Raw genomic sequence first — 15,706 nt, 5'->3', positions numbered from 1 at the left:
TTCGTCACTTTTATTCCTGATACTCCTTGCGTTAAAGCAAACACACTTTAACTGATCCCTTGGTTCCTTCCCAGGAAAATCCTTCCCACTAGCTGGTCTACCTCTTGCTATTGCCTCATCTGCATCAGCTCTCACCTCCGGTATACAGCTCAGGTTCCCACCCCCCTGCCACACTAGTTTAAACCCTCTGAACTACTCGAGCAAATCTTCCACCCAGGACATTGGTCCCCTTCCAGTTCAGATGCAACCCATCCTTCTTGTACAGGTCCCACCTTCCCCAGAAGGCATCCCAATTATCTACATATCTGAAGCCCTCCCTCTTACACCAGCTGCGCAGCCACGTATTAAGCTGCGCCCCCTCCCTGTTCCTCGCCTCGCTATCTCGTGACACCGGTAGTAAACGAGAGAACTCTACTCTGTTCGTCCTGCTTTGCAGCTTCCATCCTAACTCCCTAATAGTAGAGTAAAAATTCTTGGAGAGACTCCTTCTACACTGACCACAAAAAGAAGTAGGTTCCCTCCAATGTGGAGACAGGCCCTTCAGCCCAACAAGTCCACACCAACCCTGTGAAGAGTAACCCACCCAGACCCATTCCCCTACCCTATACTTACACCTGAATAATGCACTTAGAACTATGGGCAATTTAGCATGGCCAATTCACCTGACCAGCACATCTTTGGATTGTGGGAGGAAACCAGAGCCCCTGGAGGAAACCCACACAGGGAGAGTGTGCAAACTCCACACAGACAGTCGCAGACAATCGAACCCGGGTACCTGGCGCTGTGAGACAGCAGTGCTAACCACTGAGCCACCCTGCTGCCAAAGTAGAACAAAGAGCGACTAGAGAGCTTTGAATAGTTAAGGTTTATTTGTCTAGGGGCCTGACCAGCCAACTGTTGCTTCCAGAATGGCCTAAAATGACAAACATCTGCATCTGCATATAATTCTGAGCAGCTTACCATCTGGGTAGTGGAATCTATTGGGATCTGGTTCAGAGGCAGATGTTACTCCAATGGTGCCACTGCCCTTGTCCTTTGTCCTGATTTCTTGGTAGCACACACAAAGGAAGGTCCTACTTTCAGGCCACAGAGCCTAAGGTGGGGTAGCTGATGCTATCTTGACAGATGGTAAGACTTTCCAGTCCCTGGGCTACAAATTGGGGTTTAAAAAGCAGCCTGTTCTTCAGTCATTCCCAGAAAATGTTAATGGATGGAGGTTTGGTCAGAAAAGTTCTCGGCCCAATGACAGTGTCCACAGCTCAATCTCAAAAGATCAACTTTTCACCTTGAACATGGGAGCCAGAGTTACTGCAACATGAATCACTGCCTCCAGAAGGGGAAAGAGGGAAAGAGGGCAGTTCGAAGATCTTTGAAAAAAAGTGTTTTCTCACAATTCTTTAGTTAAAAAAAATCCAACTTTGGAAACAGGGTGGAACGAGAGACTGCAGCTCGGATCAGCAAAGAAATCGGAAACCTGATGAAAGAGATTGAGCATCTGGTTGATGAGAAAACCAAGGAATCGTCTGAGATTGTGAAGATGGTGAGAGAAGGTAAGAGCACCGTGTTGATCCGGCTTAGTGTCAAGGCATGGTCAGTGCCAGTAAGAACTGGGCCTTATCTGTCCAACTCCAGAGAGAGAAGATTCCTCTTGAGGAGGACGGAATTGCCAGCATGCCCATTGCTCATTATCTTGCTTCATTGTGGTGCTCTACTAATTAAACTTTCTCTCACATCAGAACCATTTCCAGAGCCTTATAGGGCATGGAAACAAACCCTTTTTGTCCAACTCATCTATGCTGAACAGGTATCCTATATTAATCTAGTCCCATTTGCCAGCATTTAGCTCATATCCTTTCAGACCCTTCATATACTCATTCAGTTGCCTTTTAAATATTATAGGTAAAAACAATGAGGTAAAAATTGTTTAAATATTATAATTCTACCAAATAAAGGTTTCCTCTCCCAGCCTTCTGCTCCCCACCCCAACCTCCATTTCCCTTAAAAAGACCTGTTGCCTCCCTGTATTTCCTCTCTCAGGATCCTGATTTTGGTTAACACATAGATCCATAGATTCCAGCAACTATTTTTTTTATTTACTCATGGGATGTGGATGGCTTTGGATGGGCCAGGATTTATTGCCAATCCCCAATTGCCAAGATGCAGTTAGGAGTCAATTACATTGCTGTGGATCTGGAGTCACATGTCGGCCAGACCAGGTAAAGACATCAGATTTCCTCCCTGAAAGGACATTAATGAACCAGATGGATTTTTGCACCAATTGACAATGCATTCATGGTCATCATTAGATTCTAAATTCCAGATTTTTAAAAAAATGAATTCAAATTCCACCCTAGAGGGATTTGAACCCAGGTTCCCACAATATGAGGCTTAGCTTCTGGATTAATAGTCTAGCGATAATACCACTTGGCTGTTGCCTCTCTGCTCTAGCTCTCAGGCCTCCTCTCAAATGGTCCTTCTTCACATGTGATACTGGAGAAAAGTCAGCAATGTAGGGACTATTGGGGCACCGCATCAAAGTCTAGTTCTGTGGTCATCTAGAGTTCATGTGTATGCACTCGTCATCTGTGTTGCCTCTAATTATTTCTGCTGCTGTACAGACCTCTGAGCAATTGCAATTTCCAGCACAGAAGGTCAGTGTGCTCTGAATGCATCTGCATGTCAAACGGCATGAACAGACCCTCTGAGCTATCATGCAGCTTAGAAAAAAACATTGCTTGCGGTCTGGCCAAAAGGTAATTTTGTAGTCCTGTGCTTCCAACAATGAGCCATGATGCCCAGGCTCATGGATCTGAGAATTGTCACTAAAATATTACAGCAGTGTTGAGCTAAAAGGTCATTTGATAGCACAGAGCCTGAGGATTGGATTGGACAGCATTTGCTAAATAATCCAGAGTGTGTTAGGAATTATGCCGACAACCAATTTAAAATTGTCAGTTAGGTTTGCAGTGTGGGACTATTGTTTGAATAGAATCCACAGATGGGACCCTACCCAATGTGGACCGGAAGGGTATGTACACATATTGTTCCTGTTTCAACTCAACAAAGTAAGTGACAGCCATTCTCTGGTTCATTTCTCAGTGCGATGCTTTGAGAAATTTGCCTGGTTCAAAGTTTAAACAAACATTCACAGTTAACTGTCAGCAATCATCTACCTGGTGCATTCTCTCTGGCAACACCTCTACCTCCACTTTATTAGAAATGTATCATGGGATGCAGATTTCACTGGCTTGAACAACAATTCTTGCCCATCCCATGTTGCCCTTGAGAATAAGGTGGCGAGCTGCATTCTCAAATGACTGCGGTGTATTTGCCATTGTTGGACTCGCAGTGCTGTTTGGGAAGGAGGTGCAGCATTTTGACACAATGATGCTGAAGGACAGCAATATATTTCTACATCTCAGGATGGTGTGCAGTTTGGAGTGGAACTTGCAGGTAGTGGTGTTCGCACATCTCTGTTGCCTTGCCCAACAAGTTGGCAGTGGTCATGAAGTGATTATGAGCTTGGAAGATGCTATCTAAAGATCTAAAAGAATTCTGCAGACAATCTTGCAGATAATACACACTATTGCTACTGAGTGTACGTGGTGGAGTGAATGACTCCGAGTGGATATGGTGCCAATCAAGCAGGCTGCTTTGTCCTGAATGGTATCAAGCTTCTTGAGTGTTGTTGGAACTGAATCCATCCAGGCAAGTGGGGAGTATTCCATCACACTCCTGACTGGTGTCTTGTAAATGGTGGACAGGTTTTGAGAGTCAGGAGGTAGGTTACCTGCTGCTGGGTTCCTAGCCTCTGACCTGTTCTTGAAACCACAATGTTTATATAGGTAGTCCAGTTCAGTTTCTGATCAAAGATAGACCCCAAAATGTTGATAGTGCACGAATGAGTGAAGTCATACCACTGAATGTCAAGGGACAATGGTTAGATTCTCTCATTGTCTAACTCTTTGTGCTGTGCAAATATTACATGTTACTTATCAAGCCAAGGCTTGGATATTGTCCAGCCTTGCTGTACCTTTACATGGACAGCTTCAAAACACAAAGAGTTGTGAATCGTGCTAAATGTTGTGTCATCATCAGCGAATATCCTCACAAGGCTGCTGACCTAAACTTGGAAGGAAGATCACTGATGAAGCAGCCGAGAACATTACCCTTGTGAACTCCTGCTGAGATGGCCCGGACCTTCAGGAATCAATATCATCCTTTTTTGTGCCAGGTGTAACTCAGTCCAATAGAGAGTTTTCTCTTTGATTCCCATTAACTCCAGATTTGTGTGGGCTCTTTGATGCTACACTTGGTCACTTGTTGCTTTGTTGTCCCTCTGGACGTCAACGTTTTTGTCTCTTTGTGAACATTCCTTCATGAGGTCAGGAGCCGAATGGCTCTGGTGACATCCAAACTGGGCGTCAGTGAGCAGCTTCTTCCTGTGCAAGTGGTACTTGGTCGTCCCTTTGATCACCCTTCTGTCACTTCACTGATAATCGAGAGTAGACTGATGGGGGAGTAATTGGCCAGATTGAATTTTTGTGGACAGGGCAATTTTCCACTTTGTCGCATAGATGTCAGATAGTGTTATAGCTCTGCTGGAACAGCTTTGTTAGGGACTCAACTAATCCTATATGTTGCTAGAGTGTTATCAGGGCACATTGCTTTTGCAGTATCCTGGGCTTTTTATGTTGGCCATATTCTCATATAGATTTAAAAGGTTGTTTTTCCTTTGAATTGGTTATTCTCATGAATTTTCCCAATGTGGGAATGAAAAGATCAACAAAATAAGTCTTTCTTTCAACAATCCTATCTTTGCGTTGGTAGTGCTCTTGCCTTTGAGTCAGAAGGCTCACAGGTTCAAAGCCCTCCCTGAGCCTTGAGCATACATTCCTAATCTGACACTAATGAGCAGTGCTGCGGGGAGTGCTGCATAGTCTGAAGTGTCAACTTTCACTGGAGATATCAAACCCAGGCCACATCTACGTCCTAAAAAGGGATGTAAAAAAACTCCAAGACACCTAAATGTTCAGGTACATAATTCTTCGAAGTTTGCATCACATGTAGACAGGGTGATTAAGATGGCAGCTGGCATGCTTGCCTTCAATGCTCAGACCTTTGAATATAGGAGTTGGAAAGTCATGTTGAGGTTGTATAGGATGTGGAGGAAGGTGTCTTCTGAAGTATCGTGTACAGTTCTGGTTACCCTGCTGCAGGAACGATATTATTAAACTGGAGAGGGCTCAGAAAATATTTACCAGAATGTTGCTGGGAATGGATGGTTCGAGTTATAAAAATAGATGGGAAAGGCTGGGACCTTTTTCACTGGAGCATAGGAAGTTGAGGAGTGGCCTTATAGAGGTTTATAAAGTCATGAGGGGCATAGATAAGGCGACTAGCAATGGCCTTTTCCCTTGGATGGGGGAGCTCAGAAATAGTGGGCATATTTTTAAGGTGAGAGGAAGAAGTTTTAAAAAGGACTTGAGGGGCAAGTTTTTTACACAGAGAGTGGTTCGTGTGTGGAATGACTGTCCAGAGGAAGTGATGGATGCGGGTACAGTTATAACATTTAAAAGATGTTTGGATATGTACATGAATAAGAAATGCTTGGAGTAAATGGGCCAAGCACAGGCAGATGGGACTAGTTTAGTTTGGGATTATGATCGGCATGGACTGATTGGACTGAGGGGTCTGTTTCCACTCTCTGGCTAATTTGAAGAATGAAGATTCCCCTAGAGCACCTGACCAATAATTATCCTCAACCAGTGTTATCTCGTGAGTTACTTGATAAGTTATCTTGTTACTGCTTGTAGAAGCTTGCTTTCCTGTCCTGTTTCTCTACTTTCCTACATTAGTGCACATCAGCCTTCCTGGGCCATGAACTGCAGTGGATACATGGGAATACCTGCAATTCACCTCCAAACCAGTCAACACCCAGTCTTGGAAATAGATCACTGGTCTTTCAGAATTGCTGGGTTAAAATCCCAGAACCCCCTCCCTAATAGCATTGTAGGTTCATCTTCAGCACATGGACTGCAGCAAAAAGGCAGTTCCCTGCCATATTCTCAAGCACAACTACATCTGACTAAATCAGCAACATGCACATCCAGTGAATATATTTTTAAGACAGTGCAGTTGGTCATTCTGAGCCCATGAGAGATGCCAAATAAATAAGCTTTCTTTCTCTCTGTTATCTCTGATTCATGCAGTTTGGGGAGGAGTGGTTCATGAAATCAGTCCTAATGTGAAAGACTTTATGAGCATTTAGAGCAAACCTTCCTACTATGTCTGGGGGCTGCTGTTTTAACCAGTACCAACCAGAAAACAGGATCAAGTTGGGCTTTAATATGTTGCTCATGTCACTTTGTTTTGCTTCTGTTTTAATCATTACCATGTCACAGACTAACAGCAGTTCTAGCTAAACCAAGCATGACGTGCTGAGGTGCTAGTTCTGATAATGAAAGCTTTCACGTGGAAATAATTGAGAGATGGCTCTTGAAGATTTGGAGTCCTCAAGCTGTTGTTATTCTCTTTGGCAGTTATTTCCGTTGTGGGATTGACCTTCGGAAGAAAGGTTTTGGAAACAACAGTCCTTGTAGGGACAACGTGGAGGCTCAGTGGTTAGCACTGCTGCCTCATGGCACTAGGGACCCAGGTTCAATTCTAGCCTCGGGTGACTAGCTGTGTGGAGTTTGCACATTTTCTCTGTGTCTGTATGTTTTTTTTCCTACAGTCCAAAGATGTGCAGGTTAGGTGGATTGGCCATACTAAATTGCCCGCCGGGTGCTGGCAGGTGGGACCAGATTGGGTTGGGCTATCTGGTCGGCATGGACGGGTTGGACCGAAGGGTCTGTTTCCATGCTGTCCAATTCTATGACCCAAATGCAGGCTAGGTGGATTAGCCATGGGAAATACAGCATTACAGGGATAGGGTAGGGGTTGAGTCTGGGTGGGGTGCTGTTTGGAGGGTCGGTGTGGACTCAATGGGCTGAAAGCCTGCTTCCACACTGTTGGGATTCTACGTAGTTTGTGAGCTCGGAGAAGATAGAATCAGATCCGCTGCTGCATGGAATATGATTGAACCAATACCAAATTGTCTTTTCAGTGCCGCCTCTCAGGGCTGCAGGTCACCAAAACACAGCCTTGTTCTCAGTAGTAGTTCCTGCAATTTTTCTTATACCTGACTCAGCAATCCTTCCCAGGCACACACTGTCTAAATATTGCAAATCTCCTTTGTCCTGCTCCAGGAGGCCCCTTGCTCTATAATGATGTCAAGGTTACAATGAACGCAAAACTTTTGAATGGAACTCAGAGGGTGGTGCTTGACAGTGTGATCACAGGCAAGGAGTGTGAGGAGCTGCGTTATCTCTCCAATGTGAGTACCACCAGCCACATTCATCCTGTCTGTTTGGTGCCATGTGTTTAGGTGAATGGGCTGGAATTATTTGAGCATTTTGAAATGAAGGAAGATGGAATGGCTTCTGGTCTGGCTACAGCAGATTAATGGGCAGAGTGCCCATCTATCAATACAAGCAGCAAGATGGGTGTCCATGCTCAACTGGGGACAGTCTGAAAGGTTTGTCTATTGCATATGAAACCGGAATTAATCTGGACAGAAATTCCAGTCGTTTCCAGGCTCTTTCGACAGAACAAATGTTTCCAAACTATCATGCTCATCCGATCCAGTCTCAGGACTGTGAGTCTCCTCTTCAGGCCAACCCCATAATGGGAGGCTCCCAACCTGTCCTAGTAAGGATTGACATCTTGGCCTCTTCCACCCCAGGGGATTCTACTCCCTACCTATAGCAGTTCCCTATCTGACCCAGGCCAGAAGTGATGGCTCCCTACCTAACGCAGCCCCTACCTAACCCAGGCCCTACCTAACTCTGCCCTGACCTGACCCAGCTCCCTATCTATTCCAACCCCTACCTAACCCAGCCCCTACCTAACCCAGCCCCTACCTCAGCCAGCTCCCTATCTAACCCAGCCCCTACCACACTCAGCTCCCTATCTAACCCAGTTTCTACCTGACCCAGTATCTTCCTAACCCAGCCCCTACCTCACTCAGCTCCCTCCCTAACCCAGCCCCTACCTCAGCCAGCTCCCTATCTAACCCAGCTCCCTACCTCACCCAGCTCCCTACCTAACCTAGCCCCTATCTAACCCAGCCCCTACCTGACCCAGTTCCCTATCTGACTCAGCCCAGATCTGACCCATTTCCCTACCTGACCCAGCTCCCTGTCTAACCCAGGCCAGGAGTGACAGCTCCCTATCTGACCAGCTGACTGAAATGAAGCAACTGGCTCCATTCTAAGAATAATAAAATTGGTGCTGATCCCAACGGCAGGGAGGCAGAGGCTGCCATGAAGAGGAAATGTTTCAATTGTCATAGGAGATCCTTCATGGGAAATGTACCAGAGGTTACAAATTGGTTGCAGATGTGAAATGTCTGAGTGGGAGATGGGCGAGGTATAGTGAGGATGCAAATTCAAACAATGAAGCAGTGTTGATGGGAATCTGATCAGAGAAACTTTTCTGGAACAGAAGTGCCAACCTTCCAATGACATTTATTTAAAGTTTAAGTGGTAATTTAACTTGTTGATGGAATAATGATCTTCTCAGCAGAGAGGAGCTTGCAGAACTTATCTGCTGTGACTAATTTTATATCCTTCACCTCCCGATCGTTTCTAGGCTGCTGCATCAATGGGTGATGGTTATCAAGGGAAACCTTCTCCTCATACACCAAATGAGCGATTCCAGGGAGTGACGGTACTCAAAGCACTAAAGGTGAATGATTCGGAACAGTTATGAGGTGAATTGACATAACCTCACTCACAGGCCCCCTAGCACTATACACGTCCCTGGGTGCAGTCTTATAAAATCATAGAGTCATCCAGCACGGAAACAGACCCTTCGGTCCAACCAGTCCATGTCGACCATAATCCCAAACTAAACTAGTCCCACCTGCCTGCACTTGGTCCATATCTCTCCAAACATTTCCTATTCATGAACATATCCAAATGTCTTCAGAGTCATAGAGATGTACAGCACGGAAACAAACCCTTTGGTCCAACTCGTCCATGCTGACCAGATATCCTACATTAATCTAGTTCCATTTGCCAGCATTTGGCCCGTATCTCTCTCTCAACCCTTCCTATTTATATACCCATCCAGATGCCTTTTAAATGTTGTAAATGTACCAGTCTCCACCAGTTCCTCTGGCAGCTCGTTCCATACATGCGCCGGTCTCCGCTTGAAAATGTTGCCCCTTAGGTCCCTTTTAGATCTTTCCCCTCTCACCTTGAACCTATGCCCTCTAGTTTTGGACTTGACTATTCATCCTAGCAAAGCCCTTCATGATTTTATAACCTCTATAAAGTCACCCCTTATCCACCGATGTTGTAAGTGTACCGTATTCAACACTTCGCATCATAGAGATGTACAGCACAGAAACAGACCCTGTGGTCCAACTCATGCATGCCAACCAGATATCCTAGATAAATCTAGTCCCATTTGCCAGCTCTATGGCCCATATCCCTCTAAACCCTTCCCATTCATATACCCATCCAGATGCCTGGAAATGTGGTATCAGCCTCCCCTACATCCTCTGGTGGTTCACTGTCTGTGTAAAAAAGTTGCCCCTCATGTCTTTTTAAAATCTTTCTCTCTTATCTTTCCCTTCTGCCCTCGTCACAGAGCTGTGCTCCCTTTAATTCCATCTGATACCCTGTCAAACATTCCTTTTGTCTGTCCTTGTGCTGAAAGCTCCTGCTGTTTTCTGCTGCATTGATATTTCAGCTTTCAGTTTTAAGCCTTTCAAGTACCCACAGCCCTTGTCCATTCATCTTCACTGTCAGACCAGCCAATGTTCTTTCCAAGATAAAGGCAGAAAGTGCTGGAGGAACTCAGCCGATCTGACTGTATGTGGCGAGAGAAACTGAGTGAATATTTTTAGTTGATTACAATTCCTCTTTGAAGTTCTGAAAAAAGGCTCAAACTTCTCCTTCCACGTCTGCTTTCATTTCAGATTGCTGGCATCTGCAGGACTTTGCTTTTATGTTAATGATCTGTCCAGTTATTTGTCAGTACTGTACCGCTGTTTACTTCTACCATTTCAGGCAATAAGTGGCCCAATTGATTTGAAGGTAATGATTGTCCAAATTTCGGTGCCACCAAGTGTGACAATTTGGCTTCTCCCCCATCATTTCTAATTTGTGTTTACAACAAATGGCATGGTTCATAACTAGATTGCATAACCACGATGATCTCAAGACTCTAGCCTTCTGCATGCTGGAACTGGAAAAGTGGGACAATGAACCTGCAGTGACACTTTGCTCTTAGTCTCTTCACACTGCCCATGCTCACAAACCTGTCTTGCAAAAGATGAAAGAAACGTCACACTATGAGATCATGTCATTCAGGTTAAAAACAAACGTGAAATGCAGTCACACATAGAATAGAATCTCTACACTGGTGAATAGTAGTCATGATGTGGAGATGCCGGTGTTGGACTGGGGCATACAAAGTTAAAAATCACACAACACCAGGTTATATTGGAAGCGTGTTTGTACGATAACCTGGTGTTGTGTGATTTTTAACTTCGTACACTGGTGAAGCATCTGGTCCATACTAACCCTCCAAAAAACATCTCACCCAACCGACACTCCCTATCCCTGTATTTCCAATGGCTAATCCGCCCAGCCAGCACATTATGGACAGTTTAACACAGCCAATTCACCTAACCCACACATCTTTAGACTGTGGGAGGAAACCACAGCACCTGGAGGAAAAGCCCACATATAGTCATGGGAAGAATGTGCAAATGCCACACAGACAGTCGCAAGAGGCTGGAATCGAACCCAAGTCCCTGGTGCTGTAAGGCAGCAGTGCTAACCACTAAGCCACCATGTCAATCCTGTAAATAAGCCAGTATGTTAAGTAACTATTGTTTCATTGACCCTAACATTTAAACTGCTTCAAGAAAAAAATAATAAAAACTTCATGATTCCAACAGATCCCTCCAGTTTTAACCCAATATTACATGAACACTGAGTCCCACAATCCCTCTTATTGTTATTCTGGAAACATGTATTCCAAACAGTGAATTGAAAGCATGGGGCAATATAGCAGCATTTAGAGAGAAAAAAAAAATTGAACGATAAGGGGAATAAACTTAAATTAATAAATTTATGTCTTTTACCCAGTTATTTGTTGCCATATCAGTCATCCCGAAACATGTAATACCTGCATGTTCTGGCGTTCCAAGTCACTTCATTATTGATTTTTGCAATAGTACTCATTGAGGATGAATGCTGCTGTTGCTGCTGTACACCAATTCTCTTCTTCGGTTTTCTCCTTTATTCACAACTATGTGTTCTCTGACAGCTCAGTCAGCAAGGCAGGATCTCACTGAAAGCGTCAAAGCTGTTTTACGACGTCAGTGAAAAAGCCCGCAGGATCATCGAATCTTACTTCCGACTGGAAAACCCCCTCTACTTCTCCTATACACACCTCGTCTGTCGGACTGCAGTGGAAGGTGATGGACTTTGTCTCAGCTTTGCGGTGGTAACGTGTCTTTGCACTCGCTCTGGACTTATTTGAGGTTTGTCATTATTTATGTTTGGCCAGAGGGTATCTAATCTGCTTCAGGTAGGTGCATGCAAAGAATTGCGAGCAATAAAAAAATTATTTAAAAACCCATCTGGTTTGCTAATGCCTGTTTAGAGAAGGAAATCTACCATCCTTACCTGGTCTGGCCTACATGTGAGTGGCACGGTGGCTCAGTGGTTAGCACTGCTGCCTCACAGCACCAGGGACCTGGGTTTGATCCCAACCTTGGGTGACTGTCTGTGTGGAGTTTGCACATTCTCCCTATGTCTGCTTGGCTTTCCTCCAGGTGTTCTGATTTCCTCCCACAATACAAGGATGTGCAGGTATGGTGAATTGGCCATGCTAACTTGCCCATAGTGTTCAGTGAATGTGTATGTTAGGTGCATTACTCAGGGGTAAATATAGAGTAAGGGGAATGGGTCTGGGTGGTTTAATCTCCGGAGGGTCAGTGTGGACCTATTGGGCTGAAGGGCCTGTTTCCACACTGTAGGGAGTCTAATTGTAAAGATCACAGCAACATGGTTGACATTTAACTGCCCTCTGGGCAATAAATGCCGGTCTACTCAGTACCCTCTCAGGTTAAAAAAAAAATGTGAGGCTGGATACAGGGAGGGGTGTACAGTGCAGGGAGCTGCCGTGGAAGTAAGAGCATCTGGATATTTTAAAAATTCACTCATCAGTTGAGGACATCACTGGCTGGGCAAGTATCTATTGCCCAGAGAGTAGTTAAGAGTCAACCCCATTGCTGTTGGTCTGGTGTTACATGTTGGCCAGACCAGGTAAGGATGACAGCTTCCTTCCCTAAAGTGCAGTGGTGAACTAAATGAGGTTTTCCAACAATCAATTCGTAGTTATCATCAAACACTCAATTCCAGATTTCTATTGAATTCAAGTTCCACCATTTGCCATGACAGGATTGAAACCCAGATCCCCAGGATATTACCTGAGGGGATTCAGACCCAGATTCCCAGGATATTCTCTAACAGGATTGAAACCTAGATCCCCAGGACATTACCTGACGAGGTTTGAACTCAGATCCCCAGGACATTACTTGTATGTCTGGATTAACAGACCAGCAATAATACCATCAGGCCATCACCTCCCCAGGATACCTCCTCATATTTCTATTGGAGGCACACAGAATGACTGCACCTTGCAGTCCAACTTCCCCACAGTTCTCCTTAGAGATACCCAGTTGGACCTTCGCTCTGCTGGGACAACTGAGGCTTTCTTGATGGAGATGAATTAATTTTTGTCAAAGAGTGTGGTGCTGGAAAAGCAGAGCCGGTCAGGCAGCATCTGAGCAGCCGGAGAGTCAACGTTTCGAGTATAAGCTCTTCGTCAGGAATGATGAATCATTCCTGATGAAGAGCTTATGCTCAATACGTCGACTTTCCTGCTCCTTGGATGCTGCCTGACTGGCTGTGCTTTTTGACTCTGATCTCCAGTATCTGCAGTGCTCACTATCTCCTCTGTGAATGGATCTTTATGTGGTAAAGACTGTTAAAGAATGGGAAGCTAATGCAGTAAATGAAGTTATACCGCTGATCAAACTGATAAAATGTGATCCTAGTGAATAGCAGAGAAGGATTGAGGGGTTCAATGGCCTCTTCCTGTTACTACATCATCCTGTACCTTGTTGGACAAGATATTTCCATTGGGTCAAGATGAATGAAGCATCATGTTGGATGTTAATGTTGGTACATTGTTATAAAGTGGAACATTCTGCAGATACACAGCAATTCTGTTAGCATATGAAAGAAGAAGTAAGAAAGATAAACAGGCGAGAATGTTATTCACATCCATCCAGAAGGACCTGAACATTCACCGTCACATTATCGAATGGATTTGTGCATGATTCTGGAAAGTTCCACCAGGGACAGGAACTGAAATCATGGGCCCTGGTGCTGCTCCTTACCAGGGTCCCTGACCAGAGCACAGCGACTCCACCACCAACCAGAGCCCAGTGACCCCATCCCTAACCAGAGCACAGTGACCCCACCCCCAACCAGAGTCCAGTGATCCACCTCCAACCAGAGTCCAGTGACCCCACCCCCAACCAGAGTCCAGTGATCCCACCCCAACCAGAGTCCAGTGACCCCACCCCCAACCAGAGTCCAGTGATCCCACCCCAACCAGAGTCCAGTGACCCCCAGTGATCCCACCCCAACCAGAGTCCAGTGACCCCATCCCAACCAGAGCCCAGTGACCCCGTTCCCAGCCCCAGGTTTCTGTGCCTGATATGCAAACCACCAAGCTCCTCACCCTCTCCCATCCCTAATTTCCATGGCTCTTCCCAGAATTCCAGCCATGATGGCACACATTATTTTAGTCCTCGTCTAAATGAACTTGTAACTCTCCAATCTGTGGTCAGTGTTCTGTTTGAAGTAGTAAGGCAAATTTGCACCTTGCTTTGCCTGTTACTGTCCTGTAACGCTGTGCATCGGAAATTCCCCTTTCAGATGCGGTGAACTTGCCTTGTATTTACAGCTCTTTCCTGTGTGTTACAGATTTTCAGAATTCCCTTTGTTTTCTGGTCTCACCAATAAATCGTTCATAGATCCAGGTTTCTATGGGTCATTAACTCTGAATCCTTGTTTTCCCCTTCCCTCTGACAGGAATCCAAGACAATCGTGACGATCTGAGCCACTCAGTCCATGTTGACAACTGCATACTAAACTCAGAAGCTTTGGAATGTCGGAAAGAGCATCCTGCCTACACTGAGCGGGATTACAGGTAAAAATGAACCAAGTCTGTGTCTTTCCTGCAAGTAAATTTGGAGATTTACAAGGTTGCTACCTGGACTAGAAGGTTTGAATTATAAGGAGAGGCTGAATAGGCTGGGACCTTTTCCCCTGGAGCATAGGAGACTGAGGGGTGACCTTGTAGGGGTCTATAAAATCATGAGGGGCATGGATAAGGTGGATAGCCAATAGCTTTTCCCCAGGGTAGGGGAGTCTAAAACAAGGGGGCATAGATTTAAGGTGACAGGGGAGAGACACAAAAAGTTCCAGAGGGGCAATTGTTTTCACACAGAGGGAAGTGAGTGTCTGGAATGGATGCTCTTCAGAGGGTTGATGTGCATTCAATGGGCCGAATGGCCTGCTTTTACTTTTTAGAGATTCTATGAAGTGTCTTAAAGGGGAAATGATGTGGAGGTGACGGTAATGGACTGGGGTGGACAAAGTTAAAAATCACACAGCACCAGGTTATAGTCCAACAGGTTTAATTAGATGTACAAGCTTTCAGAGCGCTGCTCCTTCAGCAGCTAGCTACCTGACGAAGGAGCAGCGCTTCGAAAGCTAGTGCTTCCAAATAAATCTGTTGGACTATAACCTGGTGTTGTGTGATTTTTCACTTTAAAGGAGGAAGAGAGAGACTGAGGGATTTAGGGTCAGGCTTATTTGTTAATATCATGTTCATTGTATTATTAAGATTGCAAATAAATAGGTGGGTATATTGATTGATTAAGTATATCAGCACATATATATAAAAAAAAATTCTCTGGTATATTTGAGACCTTCTGTGACGGCAGGGGCTCGAGTGCATCATAAGCCCTGGGAATGACATTTTAATTTAATTTTTTTTAACATTTTCTTTGAAGATCTGATTCCCATTAAAATGCCCTTTTAAGGGACTTTCGCTCATTAATTTAGTTAACTCAGCTGCTAGTTCTTTATATGTTTTCAACGAGTACAAAAAGGGTCTGCTGACACAGTAACAGATAGAGGCAGGTTTTTGATTTGATTGATTATTGTCACATGTACTGAGATACAGTGAAAAGTTTTGTTTTTCTTGCTAATCAGACAAATCATACAAAGTTAGGTGGACAGGCAGGTAGTACTGAGGAAGTGGGGAGGCTGCAGAAGGATCTAGACAGTTTGCGAGAGTGGTCCAGGAAATGGCTAATGGAAGTCAATGTGAGCAAATGCGAAGTCTTGCACTTTGGAAAAAAGAATACAAGCATGGACTACTTTCTAAACAGTAAGAAAATTCGTAAAGCCAAAGTACAAAGGGATCTGAGAGTGCTAGTCGAGGATTCTCTAAAGGTAAACATGCAGGTTGAATCCGTGATTAAGAAAGCGAATGCAAT

The 15,706-nt window shown here is 44.8% G+C and overlaps 1 protein-coding gene across 1 annotated transcript in view; it reads left to right on the top strand.

The window, feature by feature from the left end:
• The window catches only part of p3h1 (prolyl 3-hydroxylase 1), a 36,692-nt gene that overhangs the window by 13,619 nt on the left and 7,367 nt on the right, over positions 1-15,706 (top strand). The window contains exons 8-12 of the mRNA XM_043675608.1: positions 1,429-1,550; positions 7,251-7,378; positions 8,695-8,790; positions 11,389-11,539; positions 14,232-14,349. Of these exons, the coding sequence (XP_043531543.1) occupies positions 1,429-1,550; positions 7,251-7,378; positions 8,695-8,790; positions 11,389-11,539; positions 14,232-14,349 (615 nt within the window). The remainder of the gene's footprint in view (positions 1-1,428; positions 1,551-7,250; positions 7,379-8,694; positions 8,791-11,388; positions 11,540-14,231; positions 14,350-15,706) is intronic.

Source organism: Chiloscyllium plagiosum, chromosome 34 (genome assembly GCF_004010195.1).
Source record: "Chiloscyllium plagiosum isolate BGI_BamShark_2017 chromosome 34, ASM401019v2, whole genome shotgun sequence".
NCBI lineage: Eukaryota > Metazoa > Chordata > Chondrichthyes > Orectolobiformes > Hemiscylliidae > Chiloscyllium > Chiloscyllium plagiosum.
The sequence above is the reverse complement of the archived record's forward strand: the minus strand, read 5'-3'. Positions and strand labels throughout refer to the sequence as shown.